We start from the raw sequence: 21,443 nt of genomic DNA on the forward strand, positions 1-21,443 counted from the left end.
TTTTCTCATAATGTTACAAGAACTTAAATAAATTAATACCTTTTCTGGTCCATATTCTTGATCAGTATCATAATTAATACGTCTGTAAGACACTGTTGAATAATAAGCTATTTTAGTTAAACTTCCTCCTGCAAACAAAAAAATAATAAAATAGTTACTTTAAACAAAAACACATAAAAAATAATAATTAGCTCATAATATATCATATATTTGCTTGATTATAGGTCAACCCTGATTCTAAACCACATTATAATTTTCAAAAGGTTTTTTGTAAAAAAAATAGCTGATAAATAAAAATAATAATAAAATTTATTTATAAGGAATTAAAAAAAAAATCTGATGTGGACACCACACGACTTCATTGTACGCTCTTAATTTACATTTACACATTTTTTTGGAATAAAAAGTACATAAAATTTTGTTCATTAAAAATTTATGATATTTTTTTTTAATTATTGAATTATTATTCATTGCAAACAAATTTTTACAATGAGAGGTTAATAATTATTATTAAATCAATGTTTAAATTAAAAAAAAAAGTTATAAAAAAAAAGAGGTGAAGTTTGATTCGAACCGATATGCCTTCCCCTAAGATCCAAACATTTCATTAATTAAAATTTTATTTGGCTATAACTCTAGAACCAATGAAAATAATTATCACTTATGATATATCGTTGAAAAGCTTTCAATGAGGGCTTATTACTACAGCTAAGAAAAAATCCAAATCTCTTTTTGGAATTTGGGCTTTTTTGGTTCAGTCAATTGAAATCAAAAGGGGAAGTGTATAACTAGATGTTATAACAGTTCTAAATCCAAAATTCCAACATCCTACAGCTAATCGTTTTTGAGTTATGCGAGGTACATACATACTGTTACCACATATATGCCTAACTTAATATTGGCGGACGGTAACGGTACCAGCTCAGATGTCAGCAGGAGTACAGTAAACACATCACTTCTGCCGCGCAGTTGTTCTCATCTATTCCCTTTTCTAAACACCTTACTCTAGCTTATTCAAAATTTATACTACTCACCAAAGTTTTACAATGCATTTTAAATTGGATACCATAAATATGTTCTTGTATTTTTATGTTTTCCTCAACAAGTTAATAGATTCAAGAGATCACTCGAATGTATTAACTTTATAAAATAGTGTATTTCAATCAAAATATTTTATTTTTACCCAGCCAATAAATAATAAAATTTATATAAAGATAAATAAATTTTGAACATTTTTATCTGAAATATAAGCATAAATTTAGTGGTTTCAATGAGTCTATTATTCTTTCCCACAAACACTGACTGAGCTGAAATTTTGAATGAACATAGCTTAGTTTTTATCTAGAAATAACATACGTCTATTGTCATTACAAAATGTTTTATCTTTTAAGATGGCAGCCATTTTAGTGGCTTGCAATAACAACCAGATTTATTTGTCGCCAATATTCAACTTTATTATAGCCCAACTGTTGGTTAAATCAAATTTGGACACCACTGGCAGTATCTAGGTTTCACGCAAAATCGTGAAGCGTTCCACATTTTTGAACGATACAGAGAAGATTAGCATGGCAGTATCTAGGTGTTATCCTTGATGAGAATCTTTGATTCAAGGAGCACTTTCAATATGCTGCCAAAGAGGCTTGTTCTGCTTTCTTCAGTGTTCAGAAAGCAGTTCACTCCAACTGAGGGCTTAATTTCAGAACCACTTGTCTTCTATATAAGCTATATAAGGGTGTATGCAAAGCTGTAATGTTGTATGCCGCACCTGTCTTGGCTCATTAAATGAGGAACAAATGTTATATGAATATCTTGTTGAGGGCCCAGCATCTTCTATTGTTATCTGTGGTTGGAGCCTACAAGACTGTCTCTTGAGAGGCAGTCCTTGTTATTTCTGGTATTAAACCCATTGATATCCTTGCGACTGAACACCAACTACATTATGATACTAACAAGGTAGGCCAACTTACCTCTGGGTGCATAAAAGAAATAGAACAAGGTTTCAGTTTAGGTCCACCATCAGGTGGACTGAATCGCTTGATGGCTGTTAGATGCATGATAATTTTACTGATTTGAGAAATATGCAGGTAGATATGTGAATTTCTCCCAATCGGCACATTATGTGGTCTCTTCCTGGGCATGACGCTTTTTGAGGTAGGTTGGCAAGATATGGTTTGATTAATTTAGGTTTGTGTCCAGAGTGTAGGACCACTGATGATGTGCACTATGTCTATATCTCAGCCCCAAATACAAAGCTAAACATACCAAAATAGCCAGAGTGCTAGTAAGAATCAATTCAGGTTTTCACTTGCAGTTAACAGGAAAACTGAAAGGGAATGGAACACAGTTGCTGGCTTCCTTTGATCCTCAGCTATGCGGTGGATGGCTGAGAGGGTCTAAGCTGTTACAGATGTGTAGCTAGAATAGCTACCCAGGTGGCTAGCGGTCCACCAGGGGGGTGCTTACTTCACCAACGCCAACATGCTTACTTTACAACACCAAACGCCAAGATAGGCGTTTTGCATCGAGCCATGGTTAGCCGAGATATTCACCGTTAGGATGAGATGGTCATATGGAGAACTCTGCGATGGAGCTGTGGTGTGGAAGGGTGTAGGCATTGACCTCGCTTCCATTGTCATACAATGATAAGTTTTCAGCTTCTGCAGTTAATATGTTCAAATGGAATTTTTTTTGGCAGATTAATTTATTTTTTATGTTTTAAAAATTAAAAATATTCATTTTTGCACTCAATGTTAAAATTGACCATAAACTAACAGGTACACACAAAATTAAGCAATCTCTTCTAAATTATGCAAACAAAATTTAACTAAAGGAATATCTGATACAGAAAACATTTCCAGTCAGCTGTTGAAATTTTACACAAAATTAGTGAATACTTATCAATTTTAAAGTATATAATTTTTTACAGATGAAGCTACTTTTCATCTTAATCAGATCTATTAATAGATACAATTCATAAATATTTGGGGAAGGATTGAAAACCAACTTTTTAGAATGTGCATGGCACACCTAAAGTTAGTGTATGGTATTGTTTAATAAAAAATTGTATAATGGACCTTTTTTCTTTACTGAAAAAATTATTAATATGAAAATGTTTATCCTGATATATTAAATGACTATTGCTTTCCTCAACCAGATAAACTCAAAAATGGCAAATAAAATTTATTTCTGGCAAGATGGTCCACCCACACACACACTTTAATGCATTTATTAGCTAGGCTTTGAATGATAAATTAGTAATTAAATGGATAATCCAAGAAAGCCCAATACTCTGGCCTCCAAGTCCAGACCTAGTAATCCCTTCTGATTTTTTTCTTGTGGGATATATTAAAAACACTGTTTACTTCATGTACGGGTAGAAGCTGAATATGGATTGGATATTTGTCAACAGATGAAGAGTACACTTACTGAAATTTACTGATTATATAACAAAACTATTTGAGGAGGAAAATTTAACAAATAAAATTTAAATGTAAGTAATTTGTTATTAAATTCATGGCTTAAATTCAAACATTCTTTTATGATAATCCTGAATATGAATGAATATTCATATTATTGTAGAATTTTAATGATCACAACATATTTTGTAAAATATTAAATGTTGTGTTGTATTATACTCGTACATAAAGTCATTATGTAAAATAAACATATACAATAAACTTGAAATGTGAGCATGCAAATGTTTGAGACATTTAAATAAAACAATTTTTGGTCAATTTCTTATTGGCTTGTATATTTGACTAATATTATGTAAATTATGTTTTTAATGAAGAATTATTTTCAAACGTTAAATTATGCAAAACAGTAAAGAAAAATTGGTTGATTCAGAGACGTAATAAAGTAGAAAAAATGTGATTACTGGAAAAGTTGATCTAGCATATAGACAGAAAATGAACATTTTTGGGAAATAAAGCTAAAATGTATTACTAACAGATGCATGGATGGAAAACCATTGTTGGAAGAGAATAATGGCGCTAACTGGCAGCAGTAATATGTATATGAACTGTACTGAGAAAATATTTATCACATGAAGAGAAACAAGGTTAGCCAACCAACACCAACTGGCTAGCCAGTTGAATATAATATTCAGCTGAAATGTTAAAAACTTATAAAGTCAAGTTATGCACACAACTATACACGTTTACGTTTGGTGAATCATTAAATGAATAAAAGCACATTTACACACAATAGTCATTCCTTAATCAGTACTGTGCTTTCATGGTATCCAGATTGTATAGCTATAAATTTTATTCACTAAGTGGATTGTATCAAAGATTAAAATAACTTGGTAATGTTTTTCTAAGAATGTGGTATTGTACTCTATGCAAATGTGATTATGAGCAAGAAATGATTCTGCAAACCTGTTTCTAGTAGTGTTGGTGGTCATGACTACAAGATAGATGTAGCAAATCTAATAAACTACAAGTAGATAAATTTTTTTTTCTTTTAAACTCAGAGACCACTGTTAAGTATTGCTTCAGAGGCTGAGATGAATGATCTGTAGCATGTGAAAATGTCATGTCAGACGAGATTCGAACCTGGGACCTCCAAATGAAAGGCCGCTACCACTCACGTCATGAAGATTGGCAGATAGATTCTTAAGTGTTACTAAACTATCCTTTTAAGTTACAGTTTTATTTACTATTGGGCACAGAATCTCACATCCATTCAATTTTTCAAGGAGGAATCAGAAATAAATCTTAATACCAGAAAAGAATGGTCAATTACAAGGGGGTGATATTTGTGCCCACAATGTTTTAAACAATCTGACAAAGATTATTGGGAAGCACCTTGGTCAGTTAAAATTGATGAGCTTTCTTTTAATCTAGTAGAAATAGTTAGTGCAGCAGAGCAACAAAATCCAATGTGAAACAATTAGAGAACAGCTTAAATTCAAGTTAGTGGGCATCTAGCACAGTAGCAATATTATTGTGATAATTTATTCCGACATATTCTGGCAGTTATAACCAACTAATGATCCACCAGAACAGAAGTAAGTTATTTTAAACTGAAAGTTATAATTGTAGAATAAATAATTGTGGTGGATGAAAACTGGAAGTTTCTTAACACATAAAATATAAGCTGTAACATTTCCATTGTTAATAGAAAAGTTATGATAATTATTTCTAAAAGGCTTTTATATAAAGTCCCATTAATTTGAATATCAGGACTCCAATATTTATAAATGTTAAAGTAATGCAATTCTAAAAAATATGTCATTCTTAAAAGTAATGAACTAACCATACAATAATATGTATAAGGTTATGATTCAATATGACTGCATGATTAAACAATATCATATAACTGGCCAATCTCCAGCAATCTTCTCCCATATCATTTAAACCAATAATTATTACCACAAAATATTAATCTAGCATAACAGTCTATCCTTGAATTAAGCATGATAAAAAAACCAGAAAATACAGAAAAATTCATTTAAATGGAACTAAATGTTCAAAATGATAAAGACTGATCAGGAAGTATTAAAATTTATTTCATAATAAATAAAAATGCCTTCTTTTAAATTATCAGAATAAAATTTAAATATATTAAAATGATATATAAATAAGAACATGTCAAATATGTAAACGGACTAAAATGATTTGTTACAAGATTACTAAACTGATTCCTGAAAGAAAAGTAAATCCTTAATACTTCTACAGCAAAAGAAATTATAATAAGGTGTTGCAAACATAAGTAAAGAAAAATAATTACCTAAAAACAACCCGTAATTCCTCACCTCTATGTAAAAAAGGCATTAACAGTAGCAATAACACGAAAAAACATGTTTTCGAAGACTCGACATAGGTATTTTAAATAGCAACGGTTAGTCTATAAAAGTTTATTTCTTTAAAAAGACATCAATAATTCTCTCTAGTACATCTAATAAAAAGAGGATCTGTATATTAAAAAACCAATCAATATGAAATTTATTAAAAATATGATGAAAATACGATTTAAAAAACAACTTACTACTCACCTATATCTATAGCAAATCTTTTAGCATTTTTTAGGTTACCAAAAGCTTCAACAGTTTCTGGTATTTTTATACTTCTAGGGTTACCTTTTTGATCCATTTTATTTAGTCCTTAAATTACTAATGAAAATTTTACCCGCTCACAAACATTTTGACAACCAAAACATTAATCAAACTGCCTTATCATTTCCAGGTGATTGCCTGAATCAATATTGCCAACAATCACTAAATAAAATTACCATTCTTTTTTTTCAAACAATGAATAAATTAAAATTATTCTGTTATTGAATAATCAATCTTTTTTTATTGTTCTATTATTCTAACGAAAAGTGTGTAGAGCATTTCTGAATTATTAAATACATAAAAATATACCTCTTTTTTAATTAAATATTCGATTAACGATAAAAAAGTTCTAGCAAAGTTAAGGTTCATCTCATCCTCTGAAGCAATACCTAGCGGTGGTCCCGGGGTAAAAAAGAAATTAAATTTGTTGAATTAACACGTAATTGTGACTAAATCGTTAAATTTTCATTTAAAAAAATTTCAATTCTTATTTATTATGAAACCCCAATTCACGTAATATTCTTGGCGGGTCGCCAATATATATTGCGGTGAAAACAAAAAGTAGAAATACAAATACGTACATCAATTAGGAAATTTATTATTTTGCGAGGTGGAACATCTGTCAAACTTTTTGAGGTTAAAATACTTTTTTTTTCCTGTTTAGCCTCCGGTAACTACCGTTTAGATAATTCTTCAGAGGATGATATGTACGAGTGTAAATGAAGTGTAGTCTTGTACATTCTCAGTTCGACCATTCCTGAAATGTGTGGTTAATTGGAAACCCAACCACACCAAAGAACACCGGTATCCACGATCTAGTATTCAAATCCGTGTAAAAATAACTGGCTTTACTAGGGACTTGAACGCTGTAACTCTCAACTTTCCAAACCAGCTGAGTTGGCAAGACGCGTTAACCACTAGACCAACCCGATGGAAGTTTGTTTTATGAAATTCACATCATAGAGGTAAAAAAAGTAAAGCGGTATTTTATGAGAAATTCTATTAGCAAAGAAATAGCAGCAATAAACTGTTGGAATCGTATTAAATTTAACGAACTATTGCAAATAATAACAAAAACAGATTTTTATTCTTTATGAATTTATTGATCAACATAATGAATTACTGTTGAAAATATTTTTAGAAACAACTCTAAATATAGTTTTAATGTTAAATGACTTAACTACTGTAAAATCATTTTTTCATACATGTAAACCATAAGTATGATTAGGGCAATTTATTTATTAATCGAGTTGTCTTTGGTCCTTTACACAGACGAGTATAATCAACACAGTAATTTATAAATAATACAATACATGGAATAGATGAAGTTAAATTTTTTTTTACTACAATAACCAAGAATTATATATACAGTTCATCATGAGTAACTACTGGTGATATTTCTATACACATTTTGTTTCAAGGATATTTTAAAATTGCAAATTATAATTTCATTTTTGTTATGGTGGTATTAAAAAGTCTCTGAATTCTAATCATTGATGAACTATGTTGGTAGTCATAAAATTCATCATTTCTACCTGGTTTATGACAAAAAGTCTGTGGGAATTGATTTCTCATCTGTAACTGTTCCAGGTGGTGAAACCAAGGTACATCTATTAAATACTTGTAAAATATATTAGCATTTTCAAATCTATCTCAAATCACCTCACGTTAGTTTATCAATTTATATTTTCTTGGAAACGTTTAAGAATTTTCCTTGGCGGGCATTTTATCAATGTTTTAAAAATAATTAACTTAGCTTTTCTTAATTCATTACCAATCTAATTTTAACTTATTTTTATTTAGTTTCAAATTATTTTGATTTTTAATTGCCATACACAGTCTGTCAGTTATCCAACAGTTTTTCTTAGTTCATAAATTTTAATGCATTACTTTTTTAGCACTATTCTGAATCGCAAATGACCTTCAGAAGATTATTTAACATCACTGCTATTTCAAATTTTACTCCAATCAAAATCTTTTGGTGCTAGTCTTAAGAAGTTTTTATATTCAATTATGGTTTAACTGTAGAAATTAGGTGGAATGTGTACTCTAGAATGAGCTATAGCTCTATAATCACTGATTTTCAATAACTTCACAGGACACATGCCAATTAAATTCAAGAAATATGGTCACTACAAATTGAAATTATAGTGGTAATATCACATTCAATTAAGGATTCATATTCATTTGAATTTAATATTTTTAACTATACTTCTTAATAAAGTAAGAGTTACCATTCATATTTATATCACTTACTGAAACCATACCACAATAAAGTGATCTAATAAATACCAGTCCTTCAAGAACATGTCAATATTAGAGTCGTGACATTATCAGAAGCTAATAATGTAAAACTAAGTAATTAACAACTTGCAATTAATGACAGCTAAATCTCTTTAGTTGTATTTAACTACATTAGAAGTAAGATTTATTGTTCAAGGAGACAAAATATAATTCCAGAAGCCAATGAATAATTACTGCAAACAGCAATGCTGATTCTTCACTGGTCATAACCCGTTTCATTTAAAGTCATAATCCTTGGTTTATTCTTTTAGCAATTTAAATAGGCTATAAAATAACTGAAATTGTTATTTATATTAGATATGGTTCGCTGTAAATTGTTAGTATTAGATCATCAATGCTGTTAAAAAATGATTGCAGACTACTCTGTTTTGTTATTTAATATTGTGTAGTGTATTCAACATTTTACAACCATATTCATACAGAGGATAAACATCATTAATGCACTGACAATTATTGTTTAATGCACTAAACAATTATTATTATTACTGACAATATAAATCTTTAAAATAAAAAAACTGAATAGAAAAAATACTTCCATAGGTTGAGATGTTATCTTACCTATGCATGTAATTAAAGTAAATGTGAAATATTTTAACACATAAGAATAATATAGGTAAATAAAATCAATTAGAATATAGATACCAAATTAATAACAAAGTGGAAAATAATAATAAATTTTATCAGCCGCACAAATATATACAATCCTACACATCAAATAAAAATATCTATAAACAACTATGTTCAAGTAAAAAATAAAATTATATGAAATGACCTCAAAATTTAAGAGCATATAAAATGAAGTAATAAAATAATAAATACTTTACTAAGCATTTTATCAGAAGCAGAAGAAAACCATTTATATCTTTTTAACTTATTTGTCATCATCAGAATTAATTAACCACTAACACACCTCACAGTTAACCTGCTTTATTTTCCATACATATTTAATAAATTGTTTTTGCAAGTCAAGAATATTTTTTTCTTTTAACACAAAAATAAATATAAGTTTATCTACAGTTAACCAGATCTGTTTGGAGGACACATTTTTACCACATTTAGAATTTACTTAATGAATTTTTTTTTCTTGATATTGATAAAGTTCTTAGATAATGGATTAAATTTCACTTACATTGTAGAAAGCAAAAAAAATATCCTGATACATTATTTGTGGATAACCAATTATTATTATCACTATTAGAATTTTATTGAAATCTGTTCTGATCATCTTAATAATATTGCATTCCTTCATAACCTTACCAAATGATGACAAGCATCAATACTAATTTTTTAGATATTTACAGAAAGCCTTTTGAATACTTTCACAACAGTTTCAAAACTGCTTTCCGTATTGGTTTTTGGTACACCATATATTTTTACAGTTCCCTGTTAGGGACACATTTTAAAACAACTTCTTTTTCTAAACTGATCTAGACTTTAATCATTTGATTTCAACTGTTCACATGGCTTAGGTCATTCATCTAATCCTGACATAACATTTAAAAAAAGGTTTGCTAAGTACAAGAATATCAGTTAGATTTTACAGATTTCAAGAATAACTGGTCTGTAGGTTGATAACAGTAAACACAGAATTACATATTATTACACAACCAGGGTAATTACAATTCAGCAATCCACATTTTATAGTAAAAATGTTAGGTAATACTAAGGTACAGGGTGTGTCCCATATAAAACGCAACCCAACCTTATATTGGTAGGTATTGAAATAATAAAAAGGCATGTATAAATGTAAATGTAATTTTTATTATTACCATCCATTACCTTACATTTAGAGTAAATGTTGGAAGTGGCCGCCATCTTCTTGAATACAAGCTTCAATTCTTTTTACAGCATTTCTTGCAACGTTTTTCAAAGTTTGTGGCTGGATATTTAATACAGCTTGATCAATATTGACTTTCAGTTGTTGTGGTTTGTTGCTGTAGGCTTTTTCTTTGAGGTAACCCCATAGAAAAAAGTCCGCCGCAGTCACATCTGGAGATCTTGGTGGCCACAAGCCTCGACCGATAACACGATTACCAAAGAATTCCTCAACGAAATCAGAAGTTGAACCTGCGTAGTGCGATGTTGCACCGTCATGTTGTAGCCAGCAGTGTCCGTCTTCCTCTTCCAAGAGTGCAATGAACTGAAATAAAATATCCTGATATCGTTCTGCATTAATAGTGTACTCGAAAAAAATAGGACCGATTATTTTCATCCATGATATCGCGCACCACACGCCCAACTTCTGCGGGTGTAATTGTTTTTCGTGATAAACGTGGGAATTTTCAGTACTCCAAATTCTACTGTTTGGTAGCCATCCAAATGAAACCGTGCTTCATCTGTGAAACATAACGAATCGACGGAACCGTTGACAATATTGTAGCCATTTTTCTTTGTCGGGCTCAAGAAGTTGATAAACCGTTTGAATGCGATAATGTTGTAATTATAATTGTTTGGTCGCCCGATAAACAGTGGATTTAGACAAATTAATTTCAGCAGACAAACGTCTGATCGATTTATTTGGCAAGGCGAGTAATCAGTCTTTTATTTCAGTGACTGTATCTGTATTCAACACTGACGCAGATCTTTTGTGTTCCTTGTTATTAACAAGGTCGGTCTCTCTAAATTTTGCGACTAACCTTAATACTGATGTTTTGTAAGGAGCTGGTTTATCTGGGTACTTATGGCGAAACAAATCTTGCACTGCAACCACTGATTTCGAACTGAAGTACGACTCAACAATGAAAACACGTTCATCTAGCGAAAACACCATCTTGTCTGTAGCAATACACTGAACGTTATGATTGCATTGTTGTTACTATCGGTAGTGTTCTACTGCATCGCCACGATGTTCAGATGTTGGACGAGTCCATTTCAGTAACGTAAGGGAGCAAGCTTGACTTTTGAAATTTCATGGATGAGTGATTGATGGGTTGCGTTTTATATGGGACACCCTGTAGAAAGTAGTTTTAATGATAAAAAAGTATTGTAGTAAGAATCAAATACATATTAAAGAATATATTTTTACAATATTCAGAAATAATTCTATGTTGACAGACAATAGGCTTTAAAAATAATTATTTCTCTAACATTTCCATCAGCACAAAATCAGTCACCTATTTGTGTATTTGGCAGAGATGAGTAAATGGGGGTACAGGACAAATCCAAATTTGACCCTATTGTTTGAGATTGACCAAATATTAAAATACTAAATAACTAATTTGCTACTGAAGTAACACTGTGTCGCTACATGAATAGCATGTAGTATCTCTAATATCTGGCCCTTCATAAGGTAGTCCATGTTTAGACAATGTTGCACAATACAAACTTTCAAAAACTTACTAGTTCCATTTCATGTCATTATTATAAGTGACTAAATTTCTCTTAAAATTTCCCCTTAAGAAAACCAGTATTGCTTTATTACAGTGAAGGAATAATCAATATCTTAAAAATATTATTTATAGATTTCATACTTCATTACCACTTCCATAGTTCCAATGGCTGTCTTCTGCAGCTGTAAACTCTTCACCATTAACACGTCCACTGCGTATCACGCGGCTCCCGCGTGAGTGTGGTTGTCCCCTGCAGCCGGGCCACACGGCTCCCGCGTGAGAGGGACTATTCCATTCCTTGGTCTCCCCTCCCTTGCCGGCTGCAGGTATAACATCCCAACCTTATGACGCACTTAGTTAGTGTCCTACCTTTGCACTGTGAAAGTCGTAGCGAGTTTGTGTTAATTTTTTTGCATTTTTTTTGTGATCAAAGTTGGCTTTGTGTTTTCTGCTCCAGCTCTTCTTTCTTCAACAACATAAAGGTAATTTCTTCTCATAACACTTATCTAATTGTAGTTTTTATCATAATAAATACAGTATGTGGCAAAAAAAAAAATAGCATCCTTTCACACGTCAAGATTTTTAATTTTAGCACATAATAAATTGCACAGCCAGATTTTTGCTTATTTTTTTTTACTTTTACTTTCCTTTCAGACATGGCTGATAATGAACCATCAACTTCTAGGGGTCCTGAACCAAAAAAACGCAGATCGGCTGAACCGAAAAGGGTGTACACAGAAGAAGAAATTCAGAAAATTATCGAGGATTTGGAGGATTCTGATGATGATTTGGAATTAATCGACGATCTGGAGGAATCAGATTTTTCTGATCCGGAAGAAGAGCTAGTTGCTCCAGAACAACCACAATCACCTGCATCAATCTGCGAGGAAATTCCCGACGTTGTCGAGGAAGGTGAAGCTTCTGACTCCGATATTGCGGTTCAACAGCCTATTTCTTTACCTGGCCCTAGCAACACAACGGACAAGTGGCTTCCTAATCCCCCAGATGTGACGAAAATAAATTTTACAGGTAGACCAGGTATGAGGGGAAAGCCCAACGTTCAATCCCCGTTCGGTTATTTCAACCTGTTTTTCAATGAGGATTTTTGTTCTTATCTGGCTAAAGAGATAAACAATTACGCAATAATTGTTTTATTCGATAGACAGTTTTCGGTTGCCCGTCATGCCCTGGTTTTCCTGGTCTTTGTTTGGACCCATGTTTTAGGTTATACCATAAGTATAAGTAGTTTACGATTTTTTTTTTATGTATGTACAAATGTAATTATCTTTTAGAGCATTATAAATGAATTTTAGTTGTAAGATGTTTGAAATTAATTTTATGTAAATACAAATTATAAAAAAAATATACGCAAATTATAATAAAATATTTTAACTTTCAACTTATTTTTTTAATTCACCAAGAACCACTAATTTATCAAAAGAAAGATTCGAATAGAATTCTGGAAATAATTACGTATAACCAGTTGTTTTTACACTCACGCGGGAGTCGTGTGATTAGCATACCATTAGCAAACATACATTGATTTCAAGGGCCGGGCTGGTCACGCGGCTCCCGCGTGAGTTATATAATCTCGATAATACGCATTACTATACCGAAAATCATTTTAAAAATGTCAGGTAGTATTTAGTCCATAACAGTAGAGTAGCTTTACTAAAAAAAAAAAAATCAGCACGGGCGTTCACACTAGTGATTGCGAGAAGCAGCGAACGTGTTAAGGAAGATCAAGAATTTTCCTCAGGATGAGAGAGTAACATGTTATGTATAACTGATTACTCTATACATAAGAAGCAAGTTATTTTAACTACGCTAATTTAAAATCACTTGAAAACTTCAAATTTCTTAAAGATAAGATTTTGGCTATCTTTAGAATAATAGAAAATAAGGTTACTGTTATATCAATGTAAACACTTTCACGGAATAATGCTGAACTAAAAATGATGTTAAAAAGCTATGAATAAGATTTTAAGTTAAGAATATTATCAAATATCAGAATGCAAGTGATATTCACCCCAAGTGACATCTCTTTTCACATTGAGTTTGATTGCATATTCAACATCAGTTTTAGTAAAAGCAACTATTGAGAATTTTACACCGTAGGTGCTTTACAAATATCACAGTATAAGAAAGACTAAGTCAGATTGATTTTTAAGCATCAAATTAATGTAAAAAATGAATGTTGTATTTATTTCATGGTTTTATAGTACCTTCCATTCTGTAATATGGTATCATTCTAAGCTTCACTGCATTGAAGGATCTATCTCTACAAAACAGTGATCCCTTAACATAAAAATTTTATTTTATAAATGAATGAAGAATTCATTGTAAACTTAAGTTTATAATTTGTCCTCAATTTTAATTAATGCTAAAAAATCTTGAGCAATTAATTATTTTTCTATCTCTTCATTCTAAATTAAAAGTTGTACAATGAAATACTTAAGTATCTCAAATATAAACTAAATAATTCTGCTTATATTTTACTTTATTTACAGTAACAACTAATTAAAACCATGAACAAGGGATTAATGACCTTTAATCTTAAATTTTATTCACATATGTATCGTGCAGTAGTATTACTATGCCAATCTGAGCAAAATGTCAAGATAGATATTGGCAGAGGGCAATCGCATGGAGAAGATTCTCATGAAGAAGACCTTTGCTTGTTATCTGGAATTTCCAAACCCGAGTCTTGATCAGGCACATCATTCTTCAGATGCTAAAAAATACATTATCACTCATTGGTAATGTTATTGGGCATCAGCCTGTTATTGCTGTATAAATAAAGAAGTAATAATAAATAAAATTTATAAGAAACTAATATTTCTTTTAAATATTTTTCAGAAAACTGATAACACTGAGCCATTAAAGTTCAGTTAATTACAGTAACTTGAGGAAAGTTGGCCTAGATCTAGGCAACTATAAAATTTACTACCAGAAAGTTGAATGTGGTGTGTGAAGTGGATATATTATTGGTTAGTGAAGCTAGAGAGTGTAAGCTACACTTCTTTTAAGACAATCAGTAAAGTAATGATATCATTATACCTATAGTTTTGTTTTTGTGATTCTATGTTGAAGTGAAAACGAATGACATAAGGCAATAAATCTGCATCAAATTCTGTTTCAACTTGGCAAAGTTTTGTAAAATTACACCAAATACCTTAATCACACACAGATGTATGAAAATTTTTAAAATTGACAAATCAATTAATGATAGGCATTCCTATTCATCCTTCCACCTGAAAACATAACTCAAGATATAGCAAAAATACATAGAATCAGCCATTGAGATTATAGGCCTACTATTAGAAGGTGTGCAACATGCGGTGAATCTGTTCTAAAGGTTTTCAGCACTGAATATAACAGCACTATGTTCAAGATTGAACTAAGCTAAAAAAATTTCCAAAACAAATCCAAAATTCAATTTCATCAAATGTCTTCCCATTTCTAAAGATGAAATTGAAGCTTAAAGGATGAGACTACAGAAGATATCCAACCCAAATTGAAGGAGGTAATGAGCAGCATAACAAAGATGATTTCCAGCCACGGGAAAAATGGTGAGATCACGCCATCCACGTAGAAGACTACTCTGAAGGGTAGTACAGATTCTAATAATTTTTATGGTAATTATTTCTTATATGCTGATTTCAGGATCTTTTGGGCCTCTCACGTTGTACTACTATCTAAATGCTTGCTGTTGCAGTAAAATACCAATTAATAAACAAAAATAACAATTTGTGACAGTAATGTTAATTCGGTATACCAATAACAAGTTAAATACAAGGTAAATAACAAGTTAATACATGGTATACAAACAATAAAGAGAATCCTTTCAATACTTCACCAATTCCAAGATGACCAAAACAAAGATGCAGTAACCCATTTATGAATTAATATTAATACTGGGCTTAATGAAAGTGGATAAAAATAACAAAAATATATAAATAAAACATTAAAAATTAGTAATACAAAATGGATGTAGAATGATATTTTATTACAAACAGTAAATCACATAACAAATAAAATATCACACCAGGTTATTATTAATTAATAGGTAAATTTACGATCCTGCAACTTTTTTTGAGGCAGGCTTGCCTCCTTCTCTGAATCCATTCCTGAAACAAAAAATAATCATTAATAAATTAAAAATTTCATTAACTTCACTAAAAGTTCACAAATCACAAAAAATAAATCCTTTGTATACAGTAGAATCATGTTACTGCCAAGCAGTTGGATGTCGTAAATAACCATTAATAACATTAAAATAAAGACCTAATTTTAACATTTTTGTTTTTTTATCTTTTTAGTTCCTATTTACATTAATTTTATGATTTATTTATATTATAAATTACACTGTATATTTTATTAATTTCAGTTCAGAAGAGTATTAATAATTTAACATAAAAAACATATACTGAACATTTTAGCTATAATTAAAAACTTTTTTTAAAAAGTAAACTAAAATCTTAACTCAAGTAACAAAACAATTTAAAGATGTACAATTAGTTTTGGGAGACCTGAATTATTCATTACTATAACCATATTTATTTGCCCTGAGGCAGGTCCCATATTCACGTTCATCGTCATTATCTTTTATTTCTACTGAATTTAAAATTCTTGAAACTAACTTTCTTTCAGATCTGTAACTTTTAGATTTTTCATTTGCTTTCATTTGAAACTTTTAATAATCTTTCTAACTTTGTTTTAATCAACTGCTGTCTTCTCATACGAGGTGTGGCTATTAAATAATGAGACTAATGTTGTTACAGAACTGCACAGGCGCCAAATTCGCACGACTGACAGTTGCGTAGCGTGAAGCCTTCTCTTTCAATTGTTGCCACTCCAATTTCTATAGACATATTAGTCTGGCTGTGGCCTTGGTTTGGATAACATCTGTTTTTTGTTTTGCCAAAAAATTGTATTTTATTAGAGCAAAGAATTGTCGTGAAATTTCATATGAAACTTGGAAAAACTGCTACTAAAACTTATCTATTATTAAAAATGTATACAGCAATGAATGCTTATCACATGTGCAGGGTTTTTGAATGGTTTAGGCGTTTCCAAGATGGCCGAGAAGACGTTAAAGATGATGTTCGCCCAGGTCGCCCTTCCACATACCATGCGACATTTATCTGTTCGTTTCCTAAGGTCAAATCTGCATTAAAAGGAACAAGATTTCAGACCAGTTCTAAACAATGGAAAATTCGCATGGAGCGTTGTAAAGATAGAAGAGGGGTATATATTGAAGAGGATAATAACTAAATATGCACAAAATTTAAAATAAAATATTTTACAGCATTAGTCTCATTATTTAATAGCTACACCTCGTATTATAAAATAAAAACATTCATAATTATAACAAACTAAATAACTCTTAATAGAATCTCATTTTAGGCTTACATACCTGAACCTTCTGCGTACAATTTTGAGATGACGCATTCGCCCAGTACCTGTTGTCTTCCTACGCTGGGCTTTCACGCTCCAGTTATCTAAAAAAAAAATTTAACATCAATTATACAATTTTTAAAACCGTAACACTAAAAATTTATATTTCAATAATTGTACATATACCTTTAAAACAGCATCACTAAAAACAAACATTATGAAAATTCATATTAACCAATATCTAGTCAACCAGTTTGTATATTAGCATTAATCAATCCTCTTCAAGTGATTGGTCATAATACAGTTTATATATTTTTTGTAATCAAAAAATTACACTAAAAACAATTTTTTTCTGAGCTGCATCTGAATATAGTAAAAGCATTAAAAACTGATATCACAGGATATAAAAAAAAAAACTTTCTTTTGGGAATTAGAATTTTAAAGGGAGGTCTGTTTTATACAGATGGAATTAAAAAAAAAAATTATGTCTAATAGTAGAAATTTAGTATTAAAAAAAAGAAATAAAATAAAAATAATATAATTTAAGAAAATAAATAACATTATTGACTTATATAACACACTTTGCCTACATTCTGCCAAAAATTCTGATGGTAGCCAAAATCTTTAGTAGTGATCTAAAAAATAACAAAATTTCACTGGCACTGTATATATACTATGAGCTTCAACTGGGATGATATCCAAAAAATCCATTTTCCCAAAATTCTTGCCTCTTGTAAAAAGCTTGAGCCTGAATACTGAATAATTATGTTGCATTTCTGTTTCATAATGGTAAAATTATTTTCCATTTCTGAATCAGACAGATTTCAACTTTGACAAGGATCTTGTACACTTTAAAGTGACCCAGGACCTACCATTTTTTTTTATACTTTGGCTCATTGCCATTTTTAATAAATTACTGAACCATAATACCAAAATACAAACAATAAAAATTTTCTTTTATAAAAACAATATTATTGTCAATGAATTTTTAAATATTACTAATTAAAAAAAAAAAAAATCCTAATTTTTCTGTATCCCATTCAATGAATACAAAAATATATGCTCAAATAATTTTTATTAATTTCTTGTGAATTATTTTTTAATTTTTAAGGACTTCAATACATCTATTTATTTTTTAACTGCATACATGTGATGCTGGTTAGATTTTGGACTTTTCCACTGCAGGACTGCATGGGCTTAAACTTTTCCTTTTGGTTATTTTGATTTACACAATTTGTCAGTACATAGAATCAACATAATCTAATTAAATATAACTTATGCTCACTAATCTTGTCTAATTAATGTTAAATATACAAATTATATACCACTTTACTATAAAACTTATATAACAAAAGTAAACATTGTATAAAAAAATACAATTACTAATGGTACTTAAAAACAGCGCAATAAATTCAGTAATTACTGCTTAAGAGTTATTTTAATATCTGACTTCTACAGAAAAATGTTTAAGCAGTGCAATCCTATAGTGGAAAACATCAAAATTTTTTACTGTCCCTTAATCTATCCAAGCAAATGTGGGTTTTTTATCTGTGTAGTAGCATAACTTAATCCAAATCACAATATTTAAAGTAGACAAGAAATTATCTATAAACTAAATTTTTTACATAAAGTAAGCAACAGTCACAATCTTATTTAAGTCAATATTCATCAAAATCTGAACATGACGTTAATACAAAATAAAATTAGTTTAAAGTGGACATAGTATTTTCAGCAATCAATTACGAAATAGTTCATTAAGGAAATCCAAAGTTCATTTTGAGAATATTACAGACAACATATCCATATGGAATGATCATCGGAAAGATCAATTACAATTACGTCCAAACAGTCAAAGAACTGGTTATTTTTTGTGGAAGTATCAATGTCACAAGTGTAGCGACTATCATCATATGACTACACTACCCATAGTTATGATTGTCCAATTTTTATCCATATACAAATATTAAATTTTGTTTCACTTTACATCACATAAAATAATAACTTTAGAATACTAATTTTGAAATACTATAATTGCATTATTGAGAAAACCAAAAATAAGGGTAAATTTTATGAACAATTTGATTCAAATAACAGATTTTAATAATCCATATAATCAAAATATTTCTGGTTAAACATTAGGTTATTCTAATCAAAGACAAGAATTTTTAACATGTAAATCAGCTGAAAACTAAAATTACTCACAATGTCGAAGTTTACTACTAGGATAACCACACTGAGCACATTTTGACTTCTGAATGTGGTATGATGAACGACCACATCGACGGCACAAAGTGTGCGTCTTATTGCGCCGTTTTCCAAAACTTGATGTTCCCTTAGTCTGTAAAACAATTAAAATAAATTTTTTAAGTATAATCATTAACAGGAAAATGTCAAGTATATCTTAAAACTTTCAAACTTCTAAAATAAAATTTATAAAACAATTCTAAGAAAACTATCTAATGCTAGAAGAGATTTATTTTATTGTAATCCCCAGAAACTTAATTTAAAATGTACTTAATATAAATACCAAAGCTTTAAAACTGACTTTAAGCAAACACAAATTCATTTTATACTTCTAGCAAACACAATCAAATAATAACAAGCAACTTAACATTTTAATGTTCAAAATGTTATATGCCTATGCTTAAACTTTCAAATACTATGATCATATGTATAATTTAACTCCTGTAATAGACTAGACATACCAGTATGTTTTCTAAGTATCTCCTCAAAAACGATTAACATATATCTAGGTTTGTTTTAATTTATAACTACTAATACTGCTATCCGTTATAAAATCTTTTGCACATTTTCTAACAATCTCAAATTGTGTTCTGCTTTTATTTGTTTATATGCCTTTGTGTATAGTTTGTGGATTGTAAAAAAAAAAGTTTTAGTCAACATTATATGTTGTTGAAGAATAAATTTTACAATTACAAATTCAGATTCCAGATTTTGAAAACAAAAATTTGAGTGATAATAAATTTTTTTATGAGGATGGAAAAGTTAAGAATCTGAAACCAAAGCAAACCATAACATTGTTACAACAAAATAGTAGGGTAATTAGGCCTATATAAATGTAAAAAAAATCTGTAACTGTTAAAATTGGCAGAACCGTAAAAAATTTCATAATTTCCATATAATCAATCCTGGGATAAATCTCATCATAGAAAATTGTAACCGATTAAACATTCATTTCAAAAAAATGTTTTATGAAACACCCTGGTTTCATTTCTATTTTTGCCCCACCCCCAATCACTACATGAATTTGTGTACTTTTTGTTATACAGTTCATAAATTATCTGGCAAAAAATGGATGATAAAAGCTTAATATATCAGCATAGGAAATAAAAAATAATATGAAATACTTTTGTTAAGACTATAGGTTTAGTTCGACGTGTAAAAAATATTTCTTAGGTTATATTAGAATTTAATCTTTCGAAAGGTAAAAGTAAACTTTCAAAAGTAAAACTTACTAATCATTACGACCATGAAATTCTGCAAACTTACTAATCATAATTACATTTCATAACTTCATAAAATATGGTTTTATTAAACGCGTACAAAATGTTAGGTTAACAAATAGCACAATACGCGTTAGTCAATTCCCAACACATTTGGTGTTTAACTAACTATTAAGAACATTTACTTGCACAAAATAAAATAATAATTACTAAAATTTGGAGAACATTAACTTGTATACGTATTGTTATCTTTGTCAATACGAAAGTTGCCTCGTGGACAAATAAGTTATTTTATAAAGATTAAACGAAATAAACTTAAGACCTAGAAAACATAAACGTAAATCACAAAAATAAATATTTACGTTAATTTAAATGCACAAAAAATATGGATGTAATTATAATAAACGGATAAAATCGCTGTAAGGACTTACCATTCTTCATCTACAACTAGCAACCGGAATAAGAACTTCTCTCCGGTTTTAGAACCTAGTGCTAGAAACCATAATGCGGGTAATACGAGAACTTCAAAGAGCGCATTGTCTGAACCTCCAATTTTTTTTTAACAGCCAGTTAAAAACAATGAATTGATTTTAATAAATTAGAAAAATATTAAATAAAATTTTATTTTACTATTCTTTGGAGATGTCAACATGTATAAAAAGGTCAGACCTAAATCATTAAAAATTAAATTATTATTATTATTACTCCTGAAAGACATTATAATGCTTTGGTATTACAATTGAAATGTAATGAAAATTCTAATTGTTTTGTTGAAGTTAATTAAATCTGAAGATTTTAAACGTGTTATATCAACATTAAAAAAAAAAAAATCATTTGAACATGGTTTATGGAGAATGAACAATTATTTATATTAAATTAAATTTAGTT

The 21,443-nt window shown here is 29.8% G+C and overlaps 2 protein-coding genes across 4 annotated transcripts in view; both read right to left on the reverse strand.

Annotated features, from left to right (window-relative positions):
• The window catches only part of LOC142332868 (4'-phosphopantetheine phosphatase-like), a 54,147-nt gene extending 47,940 nt beyond the window's left edge, over positions 1-6,207 (reverse strand). For all 3 annotated transcript variants that reach the window (XM_075379546.1, XM_075379545.1, XM_075379547.1), the window contains exons 1-2: positions 5,999-6,207; positions 40-128 (exon numbers count right to left, since the gene is read on the reverse strand). In XM_075379546.1, the coding sequence (XP_075235661.1) occupies positions 40-128; positions 5,999-6,095 (186 nt within the window). In that variant the 5' untranslated portion in view covers positions 6,096-6,207. The remainder of the gene's footprint in view (positions 1-39; positions 129-5,998) is intronic.
• Positions 6,208-15,679: 9,472 nt separating this feature from the next.
• RpL37a (ribosomal protein L37a) lies at positions 15,680-21,119 on the reverse strand. Its single transcript, XM_075380031.1, has 4 exons — positions 20,987-21,119; positions 19,294-19,429; positions 17,111-17,195; positions 15,680-15,821 (listed from the first exon to the last, which is right to left on the reverse strand). Exons 1-4 carry the CDS (start codon positions 20,987-20,989, stop codon positions 15,767-15,769), a joined length of 279 nt encoding a protein of 92 aa, XP_075236146.1. The 5' UTR covers positions 20,990-21,119; the 3' UTR covers positions 15,680-15,766.
• Positions 21,120-21,443: the final 324 nt, after the last annotated feature.

This window comes from Lycorma delicatula, chromosome 12 (assembly GCF_047948215.1).
Source record: "Lycorma delicatula isolate Av1 chromosome 12, ASM4794821v1, whole genome shotgun sequence".
NCBI classification, from domain to species: Eukaryota; Metazoa; Arthropoda; class Insecta; order Hemiptera; family Fulgoridae; genus Lycorma; species Lycorma delicatula.

Bases quoted from the DNA above. Each gene is read 5' to 3' on its own strand.
- RpL37a (XM_075380031.1), bottom strand. The intron at 17,196-19,293 runs GTGAGTAATTTT...TTTTTTTTTTAG, and splicing joins TAGTAGTAAACTTCGACATT to ATAACTGGAGCGTGAAAGCC. The intron at 15,822-17,110 runs GTATGTAAGCCT...TTTTTGTTTCAG, and splicing joins ATTGTACGCAGAAGGTTCAG to GAATGGATTCAGAGAAGGAG.